The following is a 26,314-nucleotide window of genomic DNA, read 5'->3' on the forward strand; positions in this document are numbered from 1 at the left end:
CTGAACAAGTAAAAAGTAAGAAGATATATATCCCCTTTATGGATTAGAAGAAAATATTGTAAAGATGTCAATTCTTCCCTAAATTAATCTGTAATCTCCATGTAAATTCCAATAAAAATTCTACCAATGTCATTCAGGGAACTTTTCATGCTATTCTAAAATTCACATGAAAGAATACATGTGCAAAAAAAGCTAAACAATTTTTTTTGAAGAACAAAAAGACTAGCATTTCCTTATTAGCAAAGCATATTATAAAACTAGAAATCCATTAGAATATGAAGTCTAAAAACAGACTCACATGGTCATGGACTTTTGGTCTATGATAAATGTTGCAGCAAACAGACAAAAGGATAAATGATTAAATTGGTGGAGTTGAACACACTCACACACGGGAAAAATATAAATAAACCCTGTCTTCATACGATGTATATAAATGTTTGATTCGTAAAAGGTCTATAAATACACCAGGAGACCGATAAAAGATTATGCTTGTGATCTTTGAGACAGGAAAAACCCATCTTAGTAGACAGAAAAAGACATACAAAAAAAGCCTTAAATTAGATTATATAAAGACTCATTTTAAAACTTTTGTATAAGAGCCCTAAACAGGACAAACAACAGTAAAGGAGAATGAATACATGTGCAACATGTAAGACAAAGTATTCATATAAGAGTTTATAAGGCATTCGTATGAAACAATACAAAAGAAAAATAAACTCAAAATAAGACCAGTTAATTTTCAGAAGTAATACAAATGTTCAATAAATATATTGAAAAACAATCTCCAGGAAATTAAGACTATTCAAAATAAAACAAGATACATTAAATTGATAAAACTGTCAAGTTCAATGCAATCATGTGTGGCAAGGGTGTGGATATTCTCAAACACCGTTGGCTAGAACTTAAATTTGTACGGCAACTTTGGAAAGCAATTTGACGGTATTTACTACAACTAAAGTATGCATACCCTATGACTCCACCTTTCTGCTTCTAGGCATTCATTCTAGAGAAATACTGGCACACGCGGACATTCATTAGGCCAGTTTATAATATCAAAAAATCAGAAATTATTTTTTACACACACAGGTCAACCATAGCATAGCTATACAAAGGGAATGCTATGAAAAAATACACATACTAACAAAGCTAAATCTTCACGACAATGCTGAGGTGTTTGTTTTATAAGTTGAAGACAGTTACATGAGACGTAATAAAAAAGTAAGATTTTCCAGTGAGAACTTAATATCCATATAAATGCAAAGAAAAAGGATTTAAAGAATACACACCAACCTGATAACGGAAAGTTACCTCTTACGAAAAGAAGTGGGACCATTTCCTCACTACAACTTTTTAAAGAGAGCACGGATTATATGCTAGGTATGAATTTAACTTTCTCTAATGAGGATCAGTTCTTAACATGTTGATTTGTGGTTGAGAACACTGGGATTTAGAAGTCACTAGCACAGACAACAGGTAGTTAAAAACTCAGAGCAGACGCGATAGTCGGAAGTGGAGGGAGGCGCTGGAGGCAGGAAGGGACGGGAAGGAGGACGATAGAGCGTGTTACAGCAGGCACGTATTTCCCGGTTTGCAGCATCACAACGGTTAAGTAAAAGGGAGATGAAGTGATGCTCTTCCACACACAGTCTTAAGATACGAATTCGATCGAACAAAACATAGACCACCAACCCACGCTGACAGTTCCCCCTCCATTCCCGAGCTACGCTCCAAGTGGGCGGTGGCGTCTGGGGGTCACGCAGACGCAGGGGGTCGCGCACGCCGTTTGCGCACGCGCACAACCGCACAGCGGCATAGCTCCGATCTTGCTGAAAACGCCTTGCAAGAGATTGAGCCCTTGGTACCATGTCGGAAATGCACGAGTTGTCCGAGCTGTATGAAGAAAGCAATGACCTGCAGATGGATGTGATACCTGGCGAGAGTGACCATCCGCAGATGGAGGTAGGCAGTGCGAACCGGGCGCCATCCGAGCCATCCGAGAACCCCTCCCGCAACCGGGCCCCGCCACGGCTCCAGGAGGACGGCCTGATGGAGGCGGGGGCCCAGGCAATGGCGGGGCCAGAGAGCGACCGAGGCCTTGCTAAGCGGCCCAGCCCCGGGGAGCAGCCAGGCCAGGTTGTGGGCCCTGACTTCGAGAGCGACGGTGAGGAATTTGATGACTGGGAGGATGACTACAACTATCCAGAAGAGGAGCAGCTGAATGGTGCAGGCTACAGAGTCTCAACGGCCCTCGAAGAAGCCAACAAGATGTTTCTAAGAACGTCCAGAGCAAGAGAAGCAGGCCTGGATGGTGGTTTTCAGATGCATCAAGAGAAGACCTCGTTTGATCAGTTGGCTTTTATCGAAGAGCTTTTTTCACTTATGGTCGTCAATCGTCTCACCGAAGAACTGGGATGTGATGAGATTATTGATAGAGAGTAGTTAAATGCAGTTACAGAGGAGGAAACTACTTGAGGAGGGACCCAAAATTCCACTGTCTGGGGTTTATTTCAGATAGTTCTGTGCCAACAAAGAACTTGATCTTCAAACAAAATGTATTTTTGTTTTGCAGGATAGACTAGGCAGTGACTGTACAGTTGTGAAAAAGAAAAAAAGCTGTTAAACAAAAAGGATCTTAGGACTGTTGAAACTTGTTTTCAAGAATATCCTGAAACACCTATGGCTTTGACTTTGTTATCAATCCAGATTATTTTCTTTGCACTGGGGAAAATTCCATATTTCACTGTAAGGAATGATTTTGCAAGAATAAGTCAAAACCAAGACAAACTGCCAGCACAAGAGCTAATTACTGATACTGATTACAAGAGGAAAAGTAGTATGTCCAACTTAAAACACCAGATGTCTTTGAATTATTTGGACAGGAAGCCTATTGAGAAAACTTTGAAGATTCCACTTTGTGATCTGTCCGAGTTATAGTTATCAAAGGCTAAATTTTTAGTGTATGACAATTGAATCTTCTTAGTATTCCAGAAGGGTAAGCAAACCCTGAAAGAAATATGTATCATGTGTAATGTATCTTAACAATTTTCCAAGGGCATCTGAAATTTTATTTGTACATATGTCTTGACCAATAATAAAGCTACTGTGATCTGTAATTCAAGAAAATTCATTATCTTGATCATTTTTTAAAAGTCAGAAATGAAGAAATCCTTATTAAATTTTCAGATTCAGACATTAAAAATGTGTATAAAAGTGCAAAGAAAACAAGCTACTTCTAATACTCTCATATCTTAGGAAAATTTTGTTTTATCTCTCTGGTTTTCATTTAACTTTACAGGGAAAAGACTGGTTGAACTTTGTTACAAAAGAAGTGTTAAGTGGAAGTTGTCAAGTAAAAGGAAGGCCCTACATTGAATAAAGAGGTTATGAACAGTTATGCCATCGGCCTTTAAAGGTTTTAAACCCTGTCCAGAAATTTCTGGTTTCCCTCTGTCTCCTCCTCTAATTAAGCTTGTTATTGGTTATGAACCAGCATTCGACTCAATAAAATTTCTTGTTCTGTGTATTTTGTTTGGTTAATAGTATTGCATATATACTTTATGTACTATTTTTATTGTATCCTACCTTTTAAATGTATTATTGCAACCACATTATGATTTAAATTTAACCACTATAAGGTAAAGTGTTCCAGCTTCAAATACATGTTTTGCAACTTAATTTGTGGAAACTAAATTTAGTAAGTTCATATAAGAGAATTTGCCAACCTGGGAAAGTTAATGAGCACATTGCTGTGGTTAATTTATTAGGATTCTAAAGTTCTCTGATAATTATGTCAGAAAGCTGTGACTAGTAAAACTGAGTGTATCAGCAGGTCTTACGATCAATGAAAAGGTACTAGGCGTTCCTGCTCCATTATGGGAGTAAAAGACACATCAATACAACACAACTGGCAGCCTTACCAAGGGGATTTGTTTTCTGCAAAATGTGGGAACTGACAAGGATGAGCATAATACTAACACTAGTTTGGTGGGGAGGAAGAGAGAGATGGGGGAGACTAGATAGGAGGTGACAAACGTAATCCTGTCTCACTTCTTTGGCTACACTTTCAGACAGCCTATAGCTGCAGTGACATGAGCCTGTGGATGAATAATCAGTTGCCTGTGTGATGGGAATTAATGGTACTCTGAGAAGAAAAAGAGGATGCCAATGCACAATGAACTGACCAGCTGCATTTACCTCCAGATAAGGATGTCAGGAAATAGGCTCAGAAAAAACAGGTCTGCACACCTGGAGGTGTGATTCTGTTTTTCTGGGCTGACAGAAGCAAGAGAAGGGGAAAAGAAAAACACTCCCTGTTGGGTTTGAAGTCTTGTTTTGCAGAGAAAGAACTGCATTCTGCAATTGATGCCGCACCAAATGGTTGATTGTTAGTCCTTAAAATAAGCAAGGAACTGGGAGACTACTGAAATTAATACTTGGTAGTTTACTGAAGGTAGAAAATGGTAACATATTTAACACCCCTGTTAGGGGTATAAAATCACTTGTATTTTTTATTATATATTAAAGTTACCACAGACTGGAACCAACCTACCTGACTCAAATCTAGGCTCTACTACTTACTAGCTTTGTAACTAGGTAAATTAATATTTCTTCCTTATGGTCATGAATTGAAAATAGGGATAATTAGATATATGTATGTCTCCATTAAATGGGAACTAAAGAAAGGATTCTGGGGAAATTCTGTTCCTGATTTTGTGATGTGGGGAGAGGGACCTTAAAGAAGCTTATGAGTGTGTAGTGTGATTTTGGGAGCATTTTCTGGATCTGTTCATAAGTATTACAAATGTTTGGTTAAATCAGATATCCCACATCAGCTGCCTAAGGACACATGTGTGTTTTGTTTGGCTCATACTTCTAATTTTAATTTTTTTTAAGATTTTTATTTGGTTTAGAGAGAGGGGAAGGGAAGGGAAGGAGAAAGAGAAGGAGAGAAAAATCAGTGTGTGGCTGCCTCTTGTACATCCCACACTGGGAACCTGACCCACAACCCAGGCATGTGCCCTGACTGGGAATCAAACCAGTGACCCTTTGATTTGCAGGCCAGCACTCAATCCACTGAGCCACACCAGCAAGGGCTAATTTTAATTTTTTAATTATTTTTTAATGTTATTTATGCTATTACAGTTGTCCCACTTTTTGCCCCATTGCCCCCCTCCACCCTGCCTGCCTGCACTACCATAGTCAGTCCCCTCACCGTTGTCCCCATCCATTGGTCCTTCATGTATGTTCTTTGACTAGTCCCTTCACCTTCTTTCAATTAGTGCCTGCTTCCCCCCTCCCCTTTTACAGCTGTCAAGTCTGTTCCATAGTTCTGTGCCTGTGGTTCTGTTTTGCTCATTAGATTCCTCTTATAAGTGAGATCATACAGTATTTGTCTTTCACCAGCTGCCTATTTCACTTAGCATAATAGTCCGCAGTTCTGTCCATGCTGTTGCAAAAGGTAGGAGTTCCTTTCTTTGTACTGCATATTATTCCATTGTGTAAATGTACCAATTTTTTTTTTATCCACTCATCTACTGATGGGCACTTAGGCTGTTTCCAAATCTTAGCTATTGTAAATAGTGCTGCTGTGAACACCGGGGTGCATATATTCTTTTGAATTGGTGATTAAGGATTCTTCGGGTATGTTCCCAGCAGTGGAATTGCTAGGTCAAAAGGCAGTTCCATTTTTAATTTTTTTTTGAGGAGATTCCATACTGTTTGCCTTAGTGGCTGTACCAATCTGTATTCCCACCAACAGTGCACTAGGGATCCCTTTTTTCCACATCCTGGCCAGCACTTGTTTGTTGATTCTTAACAATGGCCATTCCGATGGTGTGAAGTGATATCTCATTGTGGTTTTAATCTGCATCTCTGATGGCTAGTGATGTTTAGTGTTTTTTTTTCCATATGTCTCTGGGCCCTCTGAATGTCCTCCTTAGAGAAGTGTCTGTTCAGGTCCTTTGCCCATTTTTTAATTGTATTATTTGTCTTCCTGGTGTTGAGTCTTATAATTCTTTATACATTTTTGAGATTAAACCCTTGTTCAATGTATCATTGGCCAATATGTTCTCCCATGCAGTCAGTTCCCTTTTCATTTTGATGATGGTTTCTTTAGCTGTGCAGAAGCTTTTTAATTTGATGTAGTCCCATTTGTTTATTTTTTTCCTTTTATTTCCCTTGCCTTAGGAGATACATCAGCAAAAATAGTGCTACATAAGATATCTGAAATTTTACTGCCTGTTTTCCTGTAGGATTTTTATGATATATTCAAGTCTTTCATCCATTTTGGTAATTTTAGTTTCTTAATTAAAAACCAACACTTCATAATCGAGAGAGCAGTAAAACTCCCCAAGTTTCCATCTTTTCCCCCACCCCCAAAAGTGGGAGATCTGGCAGTTCTTGACCCATACTGACATGGGAAAAATCATCTGATTCACCTTTACGTAGGGAGGGTCTTCTGTTTGCCATGTTCCCCAGCGTTGTCTTGCGGATATGGAGTCCAAGTGGCACTCACCATTTATCACTGCGCCTGCACCACTGTTTTTTCTTGCACCTGAACACTGCATTACCTGCCTGGCCTCTGTAAATATGTACGACTACAGGACATCTCTGTTTTCTGCTTGTTTTACCCTCCTTATCTCTTTGTTACCCTTCTCAGTTTCAGTAGCTGTTAGAGTTGGTGGTAGGAGATGTAGAAATGAATAAAGAAATAGTAACTGGAAGCTACTGAGACTGACATTGTTGTTTAAGGCCCTAAAATACTATATTAAAGTATGTCGAGAAATCCTGTTACTTGATAACAAGGACTATACAATAAGAAAAAAGCCTATAACTTGCTCTTCCAAAATGTATTTTGTCATCCCCAAATACGGTAAGTTTTTAAAACTGTAAGCATTAAGTGTTTAGTTTTATTTCCTGCCTCTGAGGTTCCATCAGACATTTTCTGGAAGTGAACGGTTACATTTCAAAGTTCTCAGTGGCTGGAAATAAACATGAACCATCTGACCCATAAAATCTCTGTCATCAATGTATCTATAAACTGGAACCTGTTTATGTTTTCAGTCCAGAGCATATCTTAGTAGTCAAGGGGCAGGAGGCATTAGTATATCTTTGTATTTATCTTGGCACTTCAAAAGGTAGCTTTTTTTAAAGAAGAATATAATTAATAAATCCTTTGCTCATGGTACCTCATGAAGTCACTTCTCTGCTGCCTTCATCCTTCAAACCCTTCGGTGCCCTTTTGATGGAACATATGAAGCTTCTTGAGTTCAAGCATGTGGAGTGTGGCGCATTTTTTTATACACCTCCCGCCAAGCCATTTCTCCCAGGCCTGCAGAATACTTTAAAATTATTTGAACTATTATGTACCAGTGAGATCCTAATTTTAGTCCCTGTTCCGGCAGTGAGATGATCACAACCCTATTCCACGCCACCAGTGAAGAAGGGGTGTGATTCACTCCCAAAGTCACCTCACTTTTATAATTATTGGTAGCAGAAGCCACCCAAGCCCACTGTCCCTCCTTCTGTCCTGCCAGAACAATTATGGCTGTGTGGCAATACCACCTCTAATTGCAGTGACCTGGGGAAAAAAGGTAGTGGAGGAGAAAGAAATTCTGAGAGTAAACTATACCCACCACAACCCTATTATTCCTAAATTCCCCATTCCTCAGGCACACGGGAAAAAGACATTTTTTGAAATGCTCTTTAGATTCCGCACATAAGGCTGTTGCCATATTGGCTCCAGCTCTACCTCCTTCCCTACAATACTCAAATAATTCAAGGGCTCCTGTGCTCAATGACCTCTCATAACTAAAAGCATTAAGCATTGCTGGTACCATAAGCGTGGGTGAAAACTAAAAATAAATTTTAAATCTACAAATGTCTTCAAGGCAAAGCATCGGAAATAAGGAGTGTTTTACCTTCCACCCGATATGTTGCATCTTTTAAGTACAGCCCCCAGTGTTCCGCTGTCATTACACCAATGGTATCACCTCTCTTGAATAACCAATGAGGACCCAACTGGACAGAAATCTATTTTAATCTGTTTCATGTTAAGCACTTTCCTCTATGATAATTTACACTACTGTGTAATCAATATATTTTATTCTGCTTTTGAAGTTAGAAAATAAAGCAGCCCTGGAAACCGCAATAGAATTTTTTGGCAAAAAAGGAAAGTCAAAATGTATATAACTATACTTACATGCTACTGATAATTCTGTAATTTTATACAGTATGTTTCCCCTGTTAAGTACTGAGTATATGAAGAGGTCTCGAAGAATGTTGGAGTAAATAATAATAATAATAGGTATCATATGACTGGCACTGTGCTAAGTGATTTACATCCATGATCTTACCTAATCCCCTGAATAACCCTGTGAGACGTACAGCCTCTAATTCCATCCGCTCAGAAACTCCATGAATAGGTCCTGTAACTCTCGTTTCGCTGACGAGGAAAATTCAGTGGTAGGGTAGTATACTCATTCATAGCAAAGCCAGGATTTCAATCCATGGGTGACCTCAAACTCTCTGTTTTATCATTGCCAAGTACACATTAAACCTTCCATGAGTCCCTGATCAACAGCACTCTCTACAGTAAAACTTAAATATTAAAAATCTCAAATCACTACAAACTAGATAAAAACTAGACTAACCCACATAAATAAGCTGATATAAGGAAGTTAGTTTAAAAAGTAAAAAGCAAGTCAAAATGTTTCCTATTTTAAGGTACACAGCCCAATGCCTGTATGCTTCAGCAATGCTGTTCTTTGAGAAATAAGATTAACAATGAAACCTCAGGCACACCGTAGTATCATAAATCATCAAAGATGAGAAAATTATGTTTATATAATAACATTTTAGAGAGCTTTCAACCTCAAGGGTTGTAAGAAAATGTTTTCTGCTTAAATTTCATTTAGCTAGAACATTAACCTTAGTATCACCCTTCCTCTGTCCTTAATTCTGATAATGAAATTGCTTTTTCTTCAGAGAGAGTTGGTGGAAAGGAATAAGTGACTGATTCAAGGACAGAAGTTGCCAAATGATATTTGCCATATTCTTTGCACCTTGGTTCTTACTACAGAGTTAGTTGGGGAGAGGGAAAGTATGCAAGCAGTCAGATGGCCCTGTGCTGGATTAGAAATGCTGTTCCAATTTTTGTTGTGTATAAATCCTTGGCAGGTTTTTTTCCCCTCTGCCTCAGTAAATTAGGTATGGTCTGTCTGAACCTGTATTTTCTTTACTATGCTCAGGCTCCTCCAGAGAAATAGATAATATGTTCATCTATAAATGACATCCATGATCTTACCTGTTGGTTGTCAAGATTCATCAGTGTGAGGCTGCATGTTGAGATGGTCAGTTTTATATTCATCCCCGAAAACTGAAGATTACTTTTGCCAAGAACTGTTGATAGGAACTTAACTGGAGGCTTTAAAAACAACAAACAACACTCTAAGTTATGAATTTTTGTTACAGAAACAATGTTCTTTAAATGTTAAAAAATAAGTCAAATGAGATGAAATGATTTTTTATTAAAAACTTTTTTAAAAATGGGAATGCAGTAAATTCTCCAGTGAAATTTGAGCCCTCAGAACTTTTCTCATACACTCCTCTCTTCCCAAGCATTGGGAGTAGGGGCCTGGTTTACATAAAAGGATTCCTGTGACAGTTTGGACTAGCTGAACTCTCTCAAGTCCTTTTGGACACCACAAGTATTAAAAAAAGAAAAAGTTGCTGTCTAGGTTTCTTGTGATGACCAGAAATACGAAAAACTATATACAAAAATTTATGGGATGTAGCAGTGCGTAAGCAGAGAATTTATTATTATAAACATGTAGAAAAAGAAGAAAGATCTCAAATCAACAACCTAGCTTTACAACTGATGGAACTTGAAAAAATAAACCAAACCTAAAACTAGCCGAAGGAGAGAACAAAAATGAAGATTGGAGCACAAATAAATGATAGAAAGGTTAGAAAAAGAAAAGAGAAAACACAACCAAAAGTTGGTTCTTCACAAAGGTCAAACTTGACAAACTTTTAGTCAGACTAATAAAAAGAGAAGATTTACATAACTAAGATCAGAAATGAAAGTGGGGACCTTACTGCTGATTCAACAGAAATAAAAAGAATTAAGAGTACTATAAACAATTGGATGCCAACAAGTTGGATTACCTAGATGAGATGGACACATTCCTAGAAACGTTAAACCTACCAAGACTAAGTCGTGAACAAATAGAAAATCTGGGCAGACCTGTAGCTCATCAGAACAAACACATGTTGACAAGGATGTGGGGAGGCTGAAATCCTGTGCACTGTTGGTATGAATGGAAAATGGTGCAACCACTACAGAAGACGATATGGCAGTTCCTCAAAAAACTAAAAATAGAATTACTATATGACCTAGCAATTCCACTTCTTGTTATACACCCCAAAAACTGAAAAGCAGAGACTTGAACCAATATTTGGATCTCTGTATTCATAGCAGCATGATTCACATTAGCTAAAATGTGGAAGCAACCCAAGTGTCCATCAAACAGATAAATGTATAAACAAAATGCATTATGTACATATAATGGGACATTATCCAGCCTTAAAAAGTAAGAAATTCTGATACATGCTACAACATGGATGAACTCTGAGGACATTATACTAAGTGAAAAAGACAAGTACAGTGTGAGTCCACTTACATGAAGTACTCAGTAGTCAGAGTCACAGAGGCAGGAAGTAGGATGCTGGATGAAGTGTGATTCCTGTTGCCTATTTTCTTTATTCCAATCAAGCACAGTTCCTTTCTCTCTCTCATTCTCTCCCCGCACCCCCAACACACACACACACACACACACACACAGTGGAATGGAGAAAGAGAGGAATGGGAGGTTATTGTTTACTGGGTATAGGGTCATGGTTTCACACGATGAAAAGAGTTCTGGAGATGGTGGTGGTGTGAGTTGCCCAACAACATGAAAGTACTTTGTATTACTAAACTGTGCACTTAAAAATGGTTAACAGGTAAACTTTATAGTACGTATATTTTACCATAATTTTTTTTAATTAGGGGAAAAGAAAGTATAAAAAATAAAAAGTGATTGGAAGAGTCTGTGGCATGTATTATTCAATAAATGCTAGCTTATAAAAATCAAAATTTTCTTTTTTTTATTCTTTAAAGGTGTACTTTCTGGACCAGTAACAGCCTGGTTTGTGTTGTCTTGTGTTGTTTTGGTGTGTGGGCTCCCTACTCCTGAAATGAGGAAGTCTTAAATGAAGAAGCCTGTTTCTTGGGATCATCCAGTTGACACATCCTGTTCATAGAGGTCCTGAGAAGCAGGAGGATGCTGGAGGCTACTTGGAGGACATGGGCTCTGTCAAAGAAACTAGCGATAGGCAGCTCTAATAGAATTCAAAGGCCATGTATCAGTTTTCCATACCAGGTGGTTCGTTCTGGGTTAGTCTGGGTTCAGCTCTATGCAAGATGATGAAGCATGATGATGAATGAGGCAGGGTGGTAGGGAACAGAGCACAAAGATGGGAATCTGAAGACCTGGCTTCTACAGCATGCCCTGATCTTCTTCGTCCTATGACACAAGGCAAATCCTTCTCGGAACCACAGCTTAGAAGCTGGCAAAATGAGAAGGGTAGACTGGAAAATACCTAGAAATTCTTTCCCTCTTAAACAGTTCACATTTCTATGACTTATATAGTTATCTTAAGAGCCTTTACATCCCTTTTGGACTTTTCAAAGCAACTAAACATTCTAGGTTTAAGAGCTTAATAACAATAATTCTAATTACCATTGTTGTTAAAAGTCTAAAATGTGTCAGACACTGTGTTAGGTACTCTGTAAATATCATTTTATTTTATTCTTACACAACTCTATAAAGTAAGTGCCATTTTCTCCCATTTTACAGATAAGGAAACCAAGGACCCAAAGGGTAAAGTGATGAAGTGACTTGTCCACATCACACAGTGAGTTAGTAGTGTTAAAAGAGAAAAACCACAGGCCCCAAATGGAGTCACTTGTGCTAAAGCCCACGACACTGAACCTAAACTTCATGCCTCACCTAACTGCAGTTTCAGACTTCTCCGGGAATACAATCTTAATCTGTCAATCTGGAATGTTCTGGTCAGTACCAATGAGGTAATCTCTCACATGGGCCCTCAGCATCCTGAAGAGGAAACTGAGGCTCTGCCAGATAAGACCCCCGCTTTTCCCTAGTGGAAGGTAACCTTGCCTAAAACAGTACTTTCTTTTTGGTCTTTTTTTGCTAATAACTTTCTCGTCCAGCACAGCATCTGCCTATAAAAGCCTTCTAAATTGTACAGCTTCTCAGAGTACCTCTCTATTTATCAGATGGGATACTGCCCGACTCATGAATCACTCCATAAAGCCAATTTGATCTTCACCTTTACTTGATTGAATTGTTGTTCTTTAAAAGAAGGAGGCAGAGGCAGGATTTAAATGTAAGTCTATCTAACATCAAACTTGTGCTCTTCCATCATGAAAAGCTCCTTCTACGTGTATGTTATTATCTCACCTCTACCAGCACCCATGTTGCCATTTGAAAATAGGCCAAGGAATTGAACAAGTCTAAAATGTTAAAATGCAGAATACACACATTATGTAATATCCAAATTGGAAGGGACCAAACTGGTCATCTGGTTCAACAATGCAACTACAGGAACAAGAACGGAGCCTCAGAGAGAGGAGAGACCACGTTCAAAGGACCAGGTTTTCTAACTCGAAACCCAGGTGCTTCCTCCGCTGCCACTCGAGGCACCGCCATTTAAGACAGTGTCAGGCAAGTTGGAAGAATTCTGGGGACGAGTGCGACTTTGAGTTGCATCTCTAATATCATGCCAACTAAAAAAGGCCATTCTGGACTTAAGTCATGTGGTGGAACGGACTAACAACTATCTTGATACCATCTTTCCCATAGTTGGGAAAATATAAAACAAGAAAACCACACCAATATTTACCTTTCGCTTTTTTATGGCTCCATTTGCCCCAGGGACAGCTTCACACAGGCGACTTATTGCTTCCCTATGGAACAAAAACCATATAAACACTTAGCATGCTACCTATCATGTAGTAAATGTTCAATAAATGTTAGCAAGCATTATGGATAAAATGTACACACATATAATGGTGAATCTGAAGTAAACAACCTTCCCCCGCCCGCATAGGAGAAAATATCATGCTTAGTACTTCTGCAGTTCAAACCCAAGAAAACCCAGCAACACCCTAATACTGAAAAACTGCTTTATAAGAAGCAGTTCCACCATTCACCTTCATCTTTTTTTTTCCCTTGTATTTTCAGGTTTGGTTTTTAGTGTTGTTGATTTTTAAACAAAAAGGGGCAGAATTTGTTTGGGAATATCTTGCAAACCTTTAGCATAATCCTCTCTGTGGCGTTTGAATAAGAAGCTTCATAGTATCTCAGCACCAAAGACAATTAAATATAAAAGAACGTGACTCTAGAGGAAGTTTGAAAGGATAGGGAGAGAAGTGAACTTCTAGGTGGTCTCAAACGGAGCCTTATTGACTAAATCACTACAACAAGCCATTCAGCTTTCATGTAATTTCACAGAAGAAAAAATCAATAACAAATTTCCTCCTTTGCTTGTTTTTCTGCCTTACTATATATTGGACTTCCTGAGAGAAAGGCACCACTAAAACAAGTAGTCGTTCCTTAATGGAAGTGGCGAACAAGCTGGCGCCCTCCTCTCCAGAAATGCAGTTAGAACTAAGAGCTTTTGTCTCTGGGACCCAGCATTCACAGCCACCTGAGCTTCCACTCGCGTAACACGAATCCTCGTCTTGGGTCTTTCAGTACACATCTTAAACTTTTCACAAAGCAAATGGAAATCTCTAAGCTCTTTTCCAGATCCCCTAGAGATCACTGTTTAAATTGGCAAACTAGATGAACACACACACCATGTTTTATGTATATTTTTTATTGCATGGAAATATTTTCTATGAGATGTTTTAGAAGAGAGGAGCAGTCAGAGGAGAGAGAGAGAGAGAGACAGAGACAGACAGAGATTAGCAGAATTCCCCAAAATTCTAGGCATCATTCTGATTTATAACGTATGTTTTAGTTCCAATTCTTTTTTTTTTCTGGATAAATGAAACTTTTCTCAAGGTATTATCTTGTCAGCTTTTTTCAAAATTATCTGCAACCAAAAGCTAGAATGACTTTTTGGTTTAGCATATTTTCTTGGGATTTCATATTTTTTGTTTCTCTAGAATTCCAAACTTTGCCTCTGTAGTCAAATAGAAGGGTAATATAGAAGGTTGGGCTGTTTTGTTTGGTTGGTTAATGTTTTCAGTCATCTTAATGATTAATCAATAATTGATGAGGCATATATAACTGATCCAGATTGGGCTCTGGTAGTACCAAAATAACTAGTGCAGGCACCCCACTATGTTTTTGGTATTTAATAAAGAGGTATTTATAAGAATGGTATTATCGGGCCCTTTATGCCATGAAAGCCTACTGGTCTACTGGCACGGTTTGGTCTAAAAGGCTCCTTGTAAATGGTTCGCAATAAAAGTAGAAACAAAGGTGAGCATTGATGCTGCTAAGTATAATAATAGTTATTATTAGAAGTTGTTACTTTTTATATAGTACCCTGCGGTTTTACAGAGTGCCTTCCCAGACATTGTTGGGTTTTTTTTATTCTCATACCAACAGTCAATATGCTCTAAGAAAAAGTAAAGTTGTGAATTTGAATTAAAGTGGGTGCTTTATAGCATGAGGAGCTCTCGAGAGTTTGGGAGGATGGACCTGCCTGGCAAAGTGGTGTTGGGAATTCTGCACAGAAGGGAGATTCTGTGCAAAGATGCCAAAACATAAATGATCACAATATGAGGGGAACTCATACAAGTCCTCTGTGACGTGCTAGAGCACAAAGTGAGGTAGAACAAGAGTGTATAAGGGCTAACTGGAGTCTGAAAACTTCTTCAGTAAAGGACGAGACAGGAAATGTTTTAAGAGTTTACTTGTTGCAACTACTCACCTCTGCAGTTGTAACTCAAATTCTCTTGACAGACACTTTGCTCAGAAGAAAAAAAGAGGAAACTTGTGCTTATGAACTTGGTTTTAAAAAGTGGTTATATTGTACACCATGTTCCTGACCGTACTATTCACAGCAGCTAAAACGTAGAAGCGGCCCAAGCGTCAATGTGTAGATGAATGGATAAGCAAATTGCGGTACTATACATACGTGCAGTGGAATATTATTCAGCCTTAAAAAGGAAGGACAATTCTGCAACATGCAACGTGGATAAACCTTGAGGACACCATGTTAAGTGAAAAAAGCCTGTCACAAAAAGACAAACAGTACATGGTCCCACTTATAGGAGGTATGTGGAGTGGTTGAAACCATAAAGATAGAGAGAAGACTGGTGGTCGCCAGGGGTCCGGGGAGAGGGACGGATTGGGAATTACTGTTTAATGGGTTCGGGCTTTCAGTTTTGTAAGATAAAGAGAAGATGGGGTTGGATGGTAATGATGGCTGCAGAACAATAAGAATTTAATAGCACTGAATAGACACTTACAAATGTGTTAAGATGGTAAATTTTATGTTATGTGTATTTTACCACAATGAACAAAGAAAAAATATCAAAAAGTAATTATTAATTTGAGACTCTGAAGAGAGTCGCACACTCTCTCCAGTAAAAGGCCTGTCCCTACAAACTTTTCAATTAGAGGGCCTACCCTGCCCCCCATCACCCCCAGAAAACCATCTGTGGGCCTCTTGGGAATCCACAGATCCCTGGTTAAGAACCACTGCTTTAAAATAACTTCTCAAATTCTGCTTTCTTTGCTGATATCAGTGTTAACACACCTCCTGAAACTCCAGCCGAGGAAGACAGATACATTCCTGAATTTTGTTGCCTTTCTTTACAAAGATCTTTTCTTCCCCTGAGACCAGGACCAAGAGATTAACTGTAATATTTTCAAGAACAAATAGTACTTTTAATGCTTTTCTGAAGTTTCAGCTACCCGCTCTGACCTAAAGCACTGACTTTACAAATGCTGAGGAAAAAGAAAACAGAGAACCCCACGCAGGGATTTCTCACAGGACTGGGGGTGCCCCCGCCACCCTCAGCTGCCCAAGCAGCCTGCATTTCTGCATAACCCCTTTTCGTAGCTGACCTGCCCTGAGATATTCTCCAGCTAGCAAACCTTCAGCAAACATCTTCCCTTAGAGGAGCAGAACTTTTGGAGTTTAAACAGCTACAGATTTCCACCCTGGGAGCCTGTGCTAGAGGGAAAGCAGGAGGAACGCCCACGGCACCAACAGTGGCCACTTTGTTTATTGTTTTGCCACATGAGCAGGGAGGGGAGAAGTGGGCTGATGTAAGAGAATGAGAATGCAATTGAAGATTTGCTTTTAAGCATATAAAACCCTGCCTACGCCATAAGACCAAAAAAAGATATTTTGTCTGTCTTAACAGAGTCCAAACTAATCATGCAAACAAAGCCACTTTTCTTCATCAACCCACGGCCGCTACAGTACTGAAGTTACAATTTTTCTGTGTTTTTAACCCTTAAACAGTTAAGCTCCTGTGGAAGCAATGTTGCCTAACCGCCCCCTCCCCTTTATTTTTAAGTTTGGAAGGCAATATCACAATCCGAGACAAAGTGGAGCATTTACTGGGGGGAGGGGCTGTGGGACAAATTGTTTCTAGTGAATGTCAAAATGCACTTCTTCAGTAAATAGGAAAGCCAGAAAATGTGTAACATGAAACCAGGCAAATGGCCCACTGGAGTGGTTACAGGCAGCTCTCTCCGCCTCCCACCACACACACACACACACACACACACACACACACACAGGGAAGGAGCGGTTTCAGTTTTGTCTAGGCCAACAGAAATGAGAATAAATTTAAATCACAGCCACAGCCTTTCTAAAACAAAAGTCAAAAAAAGTTAGGCAAACAAAGCCTGAATTTTTCCAATTTTACCTGTATTTCCCAAGGGACTTTCCCTTCCTTATCATCTCCAATGTGAATCCTTAAAAGAAATCAGTGACCAATATGGAAGGGACAATTGTCACTTGAAGGTCTCAAAGAGCCTTCATATTGATAAATGAAGGGACTTGTAATTCAGACTACACATCAGTGTGGTATTATGTTGTTCTGATTGTTCTAGGGAAACTAGTACCTTTTTAAAATCTTTGCCTTTAGAACATCAAGGCGCAGCGATCTATGTGTTCAATTTCATTCAGCTTGGTGAAATTAAAGTCGTCCCAGAACTTGTGCTAGCCCTCAGACAGGACACTTTAGAGCAGGAGCCGGCCTCCATGGCGATAAGCACACAATGAATGCAGTCAATGCCCAGAGAACAGCTGAAAATGGAAAGCTTCAAACTCCCTTTGTGCTGCTATCAAGGGCATCGCCCAGGCACTCTAGGAGGGTAGACTTGGCCCACAAAATACATCCTTTCATTTTAGAAAGGGGCACTTGGGCCCCAGGGTGGTCAAATAAAACCCTTCAGTACTGCCCACAGCATCTATTCTCACACTGACTTACCGCATCACTCCATTCAACGTGAATCATATTTAAAATCTGACTCTAAAGCACATTGGCAATTCTACCCTGCTCCAGCAACCACAAAACACAGGTTGCTCTGTCCACTCCGCCATTCTGCGCTTTGGCTCTGCTGCAAATGTTGACCCATCAATTGCACTCTAAACGAAGCAAAAAGACCATCCTGCCCCTCCCATGGCACCTCCCCCACAAGTCTCCCCTTAGTGAACAGAAACAAAGTGATTTTCTCCTATCCTCACAACGATTTCCTGTAATAGAATCACATATTTCAAAATGCAAAAACCTGTAACCGCAAACTGATGGCTTACACACCTTCAAAATATTTAAGCCCTATGAAAATGACGCCAGAGAAATGGGGTTGATTTCATATGAAACACACTGGAATTTGTAAACCCAAAAGACTCTTCTCCTTTACCTTAAGATAAACTGTATTTTTCTAAAACTACTCTGTTTTAGATAAAATATTCAAATATTATGAAAGTACATCTTTTGGAGCTGGAGAGTGTATTAATCATTTAGTGTGGTCACTTAAAAGTCAAAGCTCATTTTTTAAAAAAGAAAACTGATCCAAGTTAGTCACTCACTGTATTCACCACATTTCACTACAAATGATGTTGATTGACTTACAAAAATTAGGCCTATCGTCAAAAAAGAAAGATTGGAGCCATTTGGATATTTAAAACAGTTTGCCATGGAGGTATAATACTGAGGAAGGCAGAAGTCAGTGAAATGAATTACTGACTTACCGTACCACTCAACTTCCACCATTGTTTAAAAAGAAACTTAAGGGCCTTTCGGCATATATACACACACACGATTTTATTTGATAATTCCATCTTTTTCTTTTGTTTTTTTAATATATTTATTGATTATGCTATTAGTTGTCCCATTCCCCCCCCACTCCACTCCATCCTGCCCCCCCCACCACATTCCTCCCCTATAGTTCATGTCCATGGGTCATACTTATAAGTTCTTTGGCTTCTACATTTCCTACACTATTCTTACCCTCCCCCTGTCTATTTTCCACCTATCATCTATGCTACTTATTCTCTGTACCTTTCCCCCCTCTCCCCCTCCCACTCCCCTGATGATAACCCTTCATGTGATCTCCATTTCTGTGGTTCTGTTCCTGTTCTAGTTGTTTGCTTAGTTTGCTTTTGTTTTGGTTTTAGGTGTGGTTGTTAATAACTGTGAGTTTGCTGTCATTTTTACTGTTCCTATTTTTGATCTTCTTTGTCTTAGGTAACTCCCTTTAACATTTCATATAATAAGGGCTTGGTGATGATGAACTTCTTTAACTTGACCTTATCTGAGAAGCACTTTATCTTCCCTTCCATTCTAAATGATACCTTTGCTGGATAGAGTAATCTTGGATGTAGGTCCTTGCCTTTCATGACTTGGAATACTTCTTGCCAGTCCCTTCTTGCCTGTAAGGTCTCTTTTGAGAAATCAGCTGACAGTCTTATGGGAAGTCCTTTGTAGATAACTGTCTCCTTTTCACTTGCTGCTTCTAAGATTCTCTCCTTCTATTTAATCTTGGGGAATGTAATTATGATGTGCCTTGGTGTGTTCCTCCTTGGGTCCAGCTTCTTTGGGACTCTCTGAGCTTCCTGGACTTCCTGGAAGTCTATTTCCTTTGCCAGACTGGGGAAGTTCTCCTTCATTATTTGTTCAAATAAGTTTTCAATTTTTTGTTCTTCCTCTTCTCCTTCTGGCACCCCTATAATTCGGATGTTGGAACGTTTCAAGATGTCCTGGAGGTTCCTAAGCCTCTCCTCATTATTTCTGAATTCTTGTTTCTTCGTTCTTTTCTGGTTGGATGTTTCTTTCTTCCTTCTGGTCCACACCGTTGATTTGAGTCCCAGTTTCCTTCGCATCACTATTGGTTCCCTGTACATTTTCCTTTGTTTCTCTTAGCGTAGGCTTCATTTTTTCATCTGGTTTTCGAACAAATTCAACCAATTCTGTGAGCGTCTTCATAACCAGTGTTTTGAACTGTGCATGCGATAGGTTGGCTATCTCTTCCTCTCTTAGTTGTATTTTTTCTGGAGCTTTGAAGTGTTCTGTCATTTGGGCCTTTTTTTTTTTTTTTTTTTGTCTTGGCGTGTCTGTTACTTTAAGGGGCGGAGCCTTAGGTGTTCCCCGGGGCAGGGTAACGCTGGTCACTGCACTGTGCTGCTGTACGTGGGGGAGGGGCCAAGAGGGAGCAATGGCGCCCGCTCCACTCTTCACCAGGCTTCAATATTTCACTCTGCCACCCACAATCAAACTGGGCCCCCCTGGTGCTGGTTCCCGAGTGGGTGGGCTTGTGCACACCCTAGGCCCCTGTGGGTCTCTCCAACGACCTCTCCTGTGAGGCTGGGAGTCTCTCCCCCTGCCGCCCCAACCCCCACGGGCGTCTTCAATCAGAGGTCTGAGGCTTTATTTCCCCGAGCTGGAGCCCTGGGTCGCATGGTCCGCTTCGCTCCCCACCATTTGTCCGGCCTATCTGTGCGCAAAAGTGGGGCCACGGGGTCTGCCAGTGGTCGGACTGCCTGCCCCGTTTGTCCCACACTCCGCCAGTCTCAGTCCCGCCATGGCCACGTGAGTCCTCTCTGCCCGGTGCCCATCTCAGCCCCTCCTACCGGTCTGGATGAACGCTTATTTTCTATCCCCTTGGTGTCAGACTTCCTTGCCTTTCGACTCTCTGTCAGCTCTGGTTGTGTGAGGAGGTGCAGTGTGTCCACCTACGCCGCCATCTTGGTTCTCCCATCATTTTTGAATGTGCATGTGCACCTCGGGAAGGAATCAGTAACCGGCCTACCCAGCTGTGTCCACTGCACAAAACAATGGTAGGACAGCTGCAGCCCGCACACCAGCTAGGCATTCACTGGTGTAACCAGTTAGGTAACTGGTGATCGAGCATTAAAGTTCTCAATTGAAATTGGGATGCTGGTTAAAATGCAGATTCTTGGGATTGAGTCTACAGATTCTAATTCTATACATCTGGGTCGGGGCCTAGGAATCTGCCGTCTAACAAGCCTCCCAGGTGACGCTGAAGCTGATCAGTTCATGGACCACACAGCTGAGTAGAAAATGAGTCTACTTGGACTCATTGCCCAGCAGGCCTGGTGCTGCGCTCTACAGCTCCGGCCAGACGGTTGCATTAGTGGGTGCTAAAGAATTAGGTCACCTGTTTCTAGTGGCTACGGTAAGGGAGGAAGGCCCCCAAACCCCCGCACATTGGATGATGTTCCATGTGGGCAAAAATCTGTCTTCAACTTTGTCACTCAGTACGCTGGAATACATATTTGGTACAATCCATCCTTTCCTCTTCCCTTGGTTCCCTTCATCCCTGCCATCTCCTCACTGGGGAGATGACCATCTGGAGGTCTTGAACCTCTTTGCTCACATCACCCCCCCACCCTGGCACACACAGGTCGTGATGAGTGACCTGCATTTTCTGTCCCATCTGGCAGCCTGGATGGTGAGAGGCCTAGTCCATCTGCTCCTCAAAATGCACTTATGCCCTAGGCAGTGGCTCTGGACCCTGGCTGGACATTGGGGAAACATGGAGGAGATTTAACAAATCCTGAAGACTGGGTCTCATCTCTGAATACACTGACTTCACTGGTACAGGGTGGGGCTTGGGGACTGGGAGTTCTAAAAGCTTCCTCAACTGCTTCCAAAGGAGCTAAGGCTGCGAACCACTCAATAACAGCACTCGACAAGCCTTTGTTGTAAAGGGCTAGATAGTAAAAATGTTAGGCTTTGTGAGCCACACAGTCTCCGTGGCAACTACTCAACTCTGCAGTGGTAGTTCCAAAAGCAGCCACAAACAATAGATAAACCAAGGGGCGTACTTGTGTGCCAATAACACAGATACTGACATTTGAATTTCATATAATTGCCACATTCACAAAATATTCTCCTTTTGATTTTTTCCCCAACAATTAAAAAATGTCACAACCCATTCTCGGCTAAAAAGGTGGCAAAACCAAAAATCAGGCAGCAGGCTGGACTTGGCTGGCAGGTTGTGGCTCGCCGGCCCTTCTTCTGGAAAAATGAGAAATGAATGTAAGAGGCTTTGGGGTCAGTCTGCTGTTAGCTTGTGCATGGCAGAAAACCTGTTAGAATACAACCTTTTAATCTTTACAGATGAAGATTATTTGTATGTCTTTTGGACTTGGTTTTGTTCAGTTCCTTGGTACAGGAAGCTACATTTTATAAGAGATGAGTCTTCTACCATGTAAATAGAAGGATTATGGAACTCCTTCTACAAACTGTAAGTTATTATCTTCCTTGCTTTTTTCTCTCCTACCAGCATGCAGTGGAGGGAGAGAGGGGGGAACTAAAATTCTTTTTTGAAAATATCACCTAAGCTTCATGAAGTGACACGATGTGCATGACCCAGTGCAAAGTGCTTGGGGAAATACAAAATCAACAGAGTGCAAAATTGCGGTAAGTGACGAAAGGAAAGGAGTCAGGGGCTTTGATTCATCTGTGACTCCTCTAGGATAACAGAGAGCAGAAAAGCTGGTTAAGTGGCTCTGCCATCAAACAGCCATCGCTAAAAATCTAGCTGTTTCTTATCAACTCTGCGACCTTGAGCAAGTTTTTGAAACTCTTTGTGTCTCCATTTCTTTAATATATAAAGTAGGAATAATAATAGTGCTTTAAACAAGGCCTCTGTAAATGCTAGCCGTTATCATTGCTTTACCTTGTAATTTCTGCCTAAAAACTGGGTCTAGGGGTAGGGGAGGCAGAAGAGAGTAAAGTGGGGATTAACGATGATGGAAGGAGACTTCACTTTGGGTGGTAAACAACATACAGATGATGTATTACAGAATTGTACACCAGAAACCTCTATAATTTTATTAACCAATGCCACCCTAGTATTCAATAAAAAAGTAAAAAAAATAATAACTTCGTCTAACCCGCTTTTTACAATGCCTCATACCCAGCAGAGTATTCTTACGTGTTATAACTGGAATGCTACAGATAATGTGCTGTACAAGGGGTACAACTCTGTCTGTCATGCAAATAATAATGGTTAGTACAAGCCTATCTGATTTCCTTTAGATAACCCATGGCACGTAGCAGACTTCCTTGGACATGTCGTGTGTTCCAAAACGTAAATGTTTAGACAGCTCTATGGCATGAAAATACGTACGATCCTTGTCCTCCTATATGACCCGCACTTCCCTTCAGAAGGGAAGTCCTCATTCCCAGCTGTTGGAGTGTTCAGTGCTAGTAGCTCATGGCTGAGTTCCCAGAAAGTGCCCTCTCTTTGAGGCAGTTACCTTGCCTACAGATATGTTCCCTTCCCAGAGGCAGCAGGCAACCAGTGACAAGTCAATATGGGGTTTTAAGGCCTGGTCTGTTTCCCACAGATCTGCTGAAGCCTTTGTTGAGTCGGCATCACCATTCAACCTGCCCCCTGCCAAATATTGCACCCCTCACCCCCTCGGGATCTTGAGAGCCCTCCCAGTAAACTTTTTGCATTTAACTCTCCATCTAAAGTCTGTTTCTAGGTCCAGCCTAACTCCCGCTAATGAGCGGCTGCCAGAATTATGCTACTCTACATTGGCACATATGCTTAATTAAAGGACACCTTTCCTTTTTGGGATGGTTTTTTTTTTTTGTAGTTCAACTTCAGCAGGCAAGTTTATGATCAAAACTTTCTTTTTAAGGATCTGTGTTGTCACAGATGACAGTGTAAAAATCTTTTGCAGAGAAATTTCATAAGTGGTTCAGATGATCTGGATGAAAAAGATCCACCTTCTTACTGTGCAAACATATGTGAACATATACATTTTCCTAGAGTAGGTGCAGCGCTCACAAGACACAACTCATGTTGAATTAAAGGGGTCAGAGCTGAGCATTCCTCCATCAGGCCTTTCCCAGTTTTGCTAAGGAGAATACCAGCAGGAAATGAAACGTCCGCGTGGCAGGTGAACACAGGTGAAGACACGCACCAACTGTCTTGTATTTTTCTTTGGCTGCAAAGCTCTCTTTTTATCTAAGATGCTCTCAGGCTGAGATTAGCCTTTGATGAATATTGAGTGCCTTCCATCTAGCTCGCTCTTCCCCCAAAAAACTGTATCCTGATTTTTCTGGCTACATATACATATACATATACATATACATATACATATACATATATAGCAAAATTAAAACTCACTGCTCTGGGATTCCCTAGGCTTTACCCTTATCCTCTCGAAAACAAAATAAAAATCTCATGCTGTTTGGGATTTTCTGGGGAATCACCTTTCAGAACTAGGGGTTTCCATATGATTTCTGGTTCAGCTGGGGACCTCATTTGGAAACCACAGGGTAGGCATCCCTTACACCTGGGGCCTCAAAGTGTGGCAACACCTGGGAACTTGTCAGACATGCAAATTCTTGAATCAAAAACTGGGAGTGTGGCCCAGCATTCCACTTTAACAAGCCCTCCAGGTGACTGACTGATTCTCTTGCATGCCAAAATTTGAGAACCACCCTCTGACACAATCTCTTTTTTTCCTCAGCAGGGATCAGAAAAGGACACTGAAAGAATCCACTCCTACAGATTTCTGATCATCTGTATGAAAAGTCTCCCAGAGGGAACTCACAAACTAGGAATCTGACTTCTTGATTCCGGCCAATTTCCTAACTGAGGATTGAATGTTTCCTTATTCTGTCTCTTCTGGCTTTCGGCATTTCCCTGAGTTTTGTTCCTTAATATTCTCATTCTGATTGAGGCATAATACACAAGAGTCAGACAGATATGATTTCTGGCTCCACCATGTATTAACTTGCTAGGTGACCTTGGTGAGTTCTGCAATGTCTCAGTATCCTCGTGGGCACAATAGGTTTAATAGGAACATCTATTTTATAAATGTTAACTTCTGTGATGATGACGATGCTGATGATAGTAGCTATTAATTAATAATAAACTGGTCTATACACTTTTTGCTCATAACTGAAAATCATGTTTGAGTACCTGAACTAGAAAGTAGTGAAAGTTTAGTCAGTTCTATGTGGATTGAGAAATCCCACTCTTCATCTGAATCATCTCCTTGGGCCCCCAAGGCTCTCTGAACCAAAATGAGTATCTTCAGTAAATTTAATGTTAGTCCTTTGTTCAGTAATATATACACATGGTACCTATGTGCCAGACAGTCTATCATGGAACCAGGGACCTGACCCAATTGTGTAAGAGCTCCGCATTCTGGAATTTGGCCTAGTTAAGGATACCAGATTCCATGTTTATAGATTGTCTAGTTCTTTTCTCTGACTACCAGCAGTGACCATGGGGCCTTCAAGACCCCCAGGGACATGTCAATATCTGTGAGAAGCCCTGAAGCCTCTCTGTTAGTAAATACTTATTAACCCAGCTATGCCCCCGGGACTGTGGCTCTGACAACTGCCAGACCATGGACTAGGCGCACGGACCAGGGAACCTTCAAGCCCAAAGACGATGCGTGATGGAGCCCTCAGGATTGCTCCGTTGAAACAAACCACAGGGGACCCAATCCCTTCGCGGCCAGAGACACTCTGGGGCACTCTCTGAGCTTCCTCAGGAGGCTCCCATGCAACTGCAGCACGAGCGTTTCCAGAACAATGGTTCCAAAGGCCTATTCTACTTGCACTGTAAAATGATTCAGACCAGAAGGTGAGCACTGTGTCCATCAAAATCAAAATTAGAAACCCACTCTCCTGCTCCTGGGGAACGTTTGCAGAGTACAACTGAGACTGCTTGGTGTGCTACAATATTCAGTACTTCCCAAAGGAAGCCAAAATAGACCACGAAAGGGAGAGAGATACTTGAATGCATTCTCATCTGGCTCTACATGTTGTAAAGAAGGCCTGGGGTTGGGGGTGGTGGGGGAGGTGAGGGGAATCACTGGATAAAGCTATTTCATTCTGCAGGCAGATCTGAAAATGATGAGGTCTCCCAAAAATGCATAGACTCTAACATTCATGCATTTTAAGCGCTGAATTAATTTGTTTCTCCTCAAACACTTGAGGCCATTCACTACCATCCATACTTGCACAGGGACAGACAGCTAACAATTTCACTCGGGTCAGTGAATATATGTATGTGCACCATCTATTTGAGAATGTGTGTCTGTAGTGAATATGTGTGATAATATCTACACATCTGTGAGTTTTTATACATCATATGGATGAAGTGGCAGGCCCTGGTTTTAGTTGCAACATATTTTTAGAAACCGCTCCATAAAGTAGATCATATTTTCCATGGAAAAGATGCTATAATTGGGAATTTCATTCCTGACCAATGGCTTTTTGGCAAATAAAATACAGAAACTGTAAACAGTCTGTCATGGGACAAAAAATAATAACCATTTTACAAACCTCTATAAATAACTAAAATATTAAAACAATGCCCTAAGTCCTAGAAAAAGAGCATAAACAAATACAATACCTACCCATGTAGTCTCAAAGTGTTCTTCACCACATAAAAATACAGCTCCATTGAATTATGTTCGAAAATTAATGCACTAGCTATAATAAAATGAGACATTTGATTAACAACTTTGCCAACTTTAAATTTTAGTGGACCATTTTGGGGATGACTTAAATAGTCCCAGTCCCAATATCTCTCCCCTCCCGCTCTCCATCTCTCTCTTGTTCAAAGAAATCGATCTAATGTCTTCATTTCCCTTTGAGGTAGAAATCCATTTTGAACTGCATCTACTACCTCCACTTGACAAGCTTCTTTCTCCTCCTGCTTTTTCCTCTACTCCGCCTCCTTCTCCCTCAGCCAGTCTCCTTCCT

The 26,314-nt window shown here is 40.6% G+C and overlaps 2 protein-coding genes across 3 annotated transcripts in view; one reads left to right on the forward strand and one right to left on the reverse strand.

Annotated features, from left to right (window-relative positions):
* SHC4 (SHC adaptor protein 4) overlaps positions 1-26,314 on the reverse strand; it is a 104,901-nt gene that overhangs the window by 41,011 nt on the left and 37,576 nt on the right. Inside the window, exons 3-4 of one of the 2 annotated variants that reach the window (XM_024568225.3) lie at positions 12,970-13,033; positions 9,305-9,424 (exon numbers count right to left, since the gene is read on the reverse strand). In XM_024568225.3, coding sequence (XP_024423993.2) covers positions 9,305-9,424; positions 12,970-13,033 — 184 coding nt within the window. The remainder of the gene's footprint in view (positions 1-9,304; positions 9,425-12,969; positions 13,034-26,314) is intronic. The other variant, XM_045201870.3, reaches the window with a different exon arrangement.
* Positions 1,776-3,523, forward strand: EID1 (EP300 interacting inhibitor of differentiation 1). Its single transcript, XM_024568226.4, has one exon. The coding sequence runs from the start codon at positions 1,864-1,866 to the stop codon at positions 2,437-2,439; it is 576 nt and encodes a 191-aa protein (XP_024423994.2). The 5' UTR covers positions 1,776-1,863; the 3' UTR covers positions 2,440-3,523.

This window comes from Desmodus rotundus, chromosome 7 (genome assembly GCF_022682495.2).
Source record: "Desmodus rotundus isolate HL8 chromosome 7, HLdesRot8A.1, whole genome shotgun sequence".
NCBI lineage: Eukaryota > Metazoa > Chordata > Mammalia > Chiroptera > Phyllostomidae > Desmodus > Desmodus rotundus.

Bases quoted from the DNA above. Each gene is read 5' to 3' on its own strand.
- EID1 (XM_024568226.4), top strand. From the start codon at position 1,864: ATGTCGGAAATGCACGAGTTGTCCGAGCTGTATGAAGAAAGCAATGAC.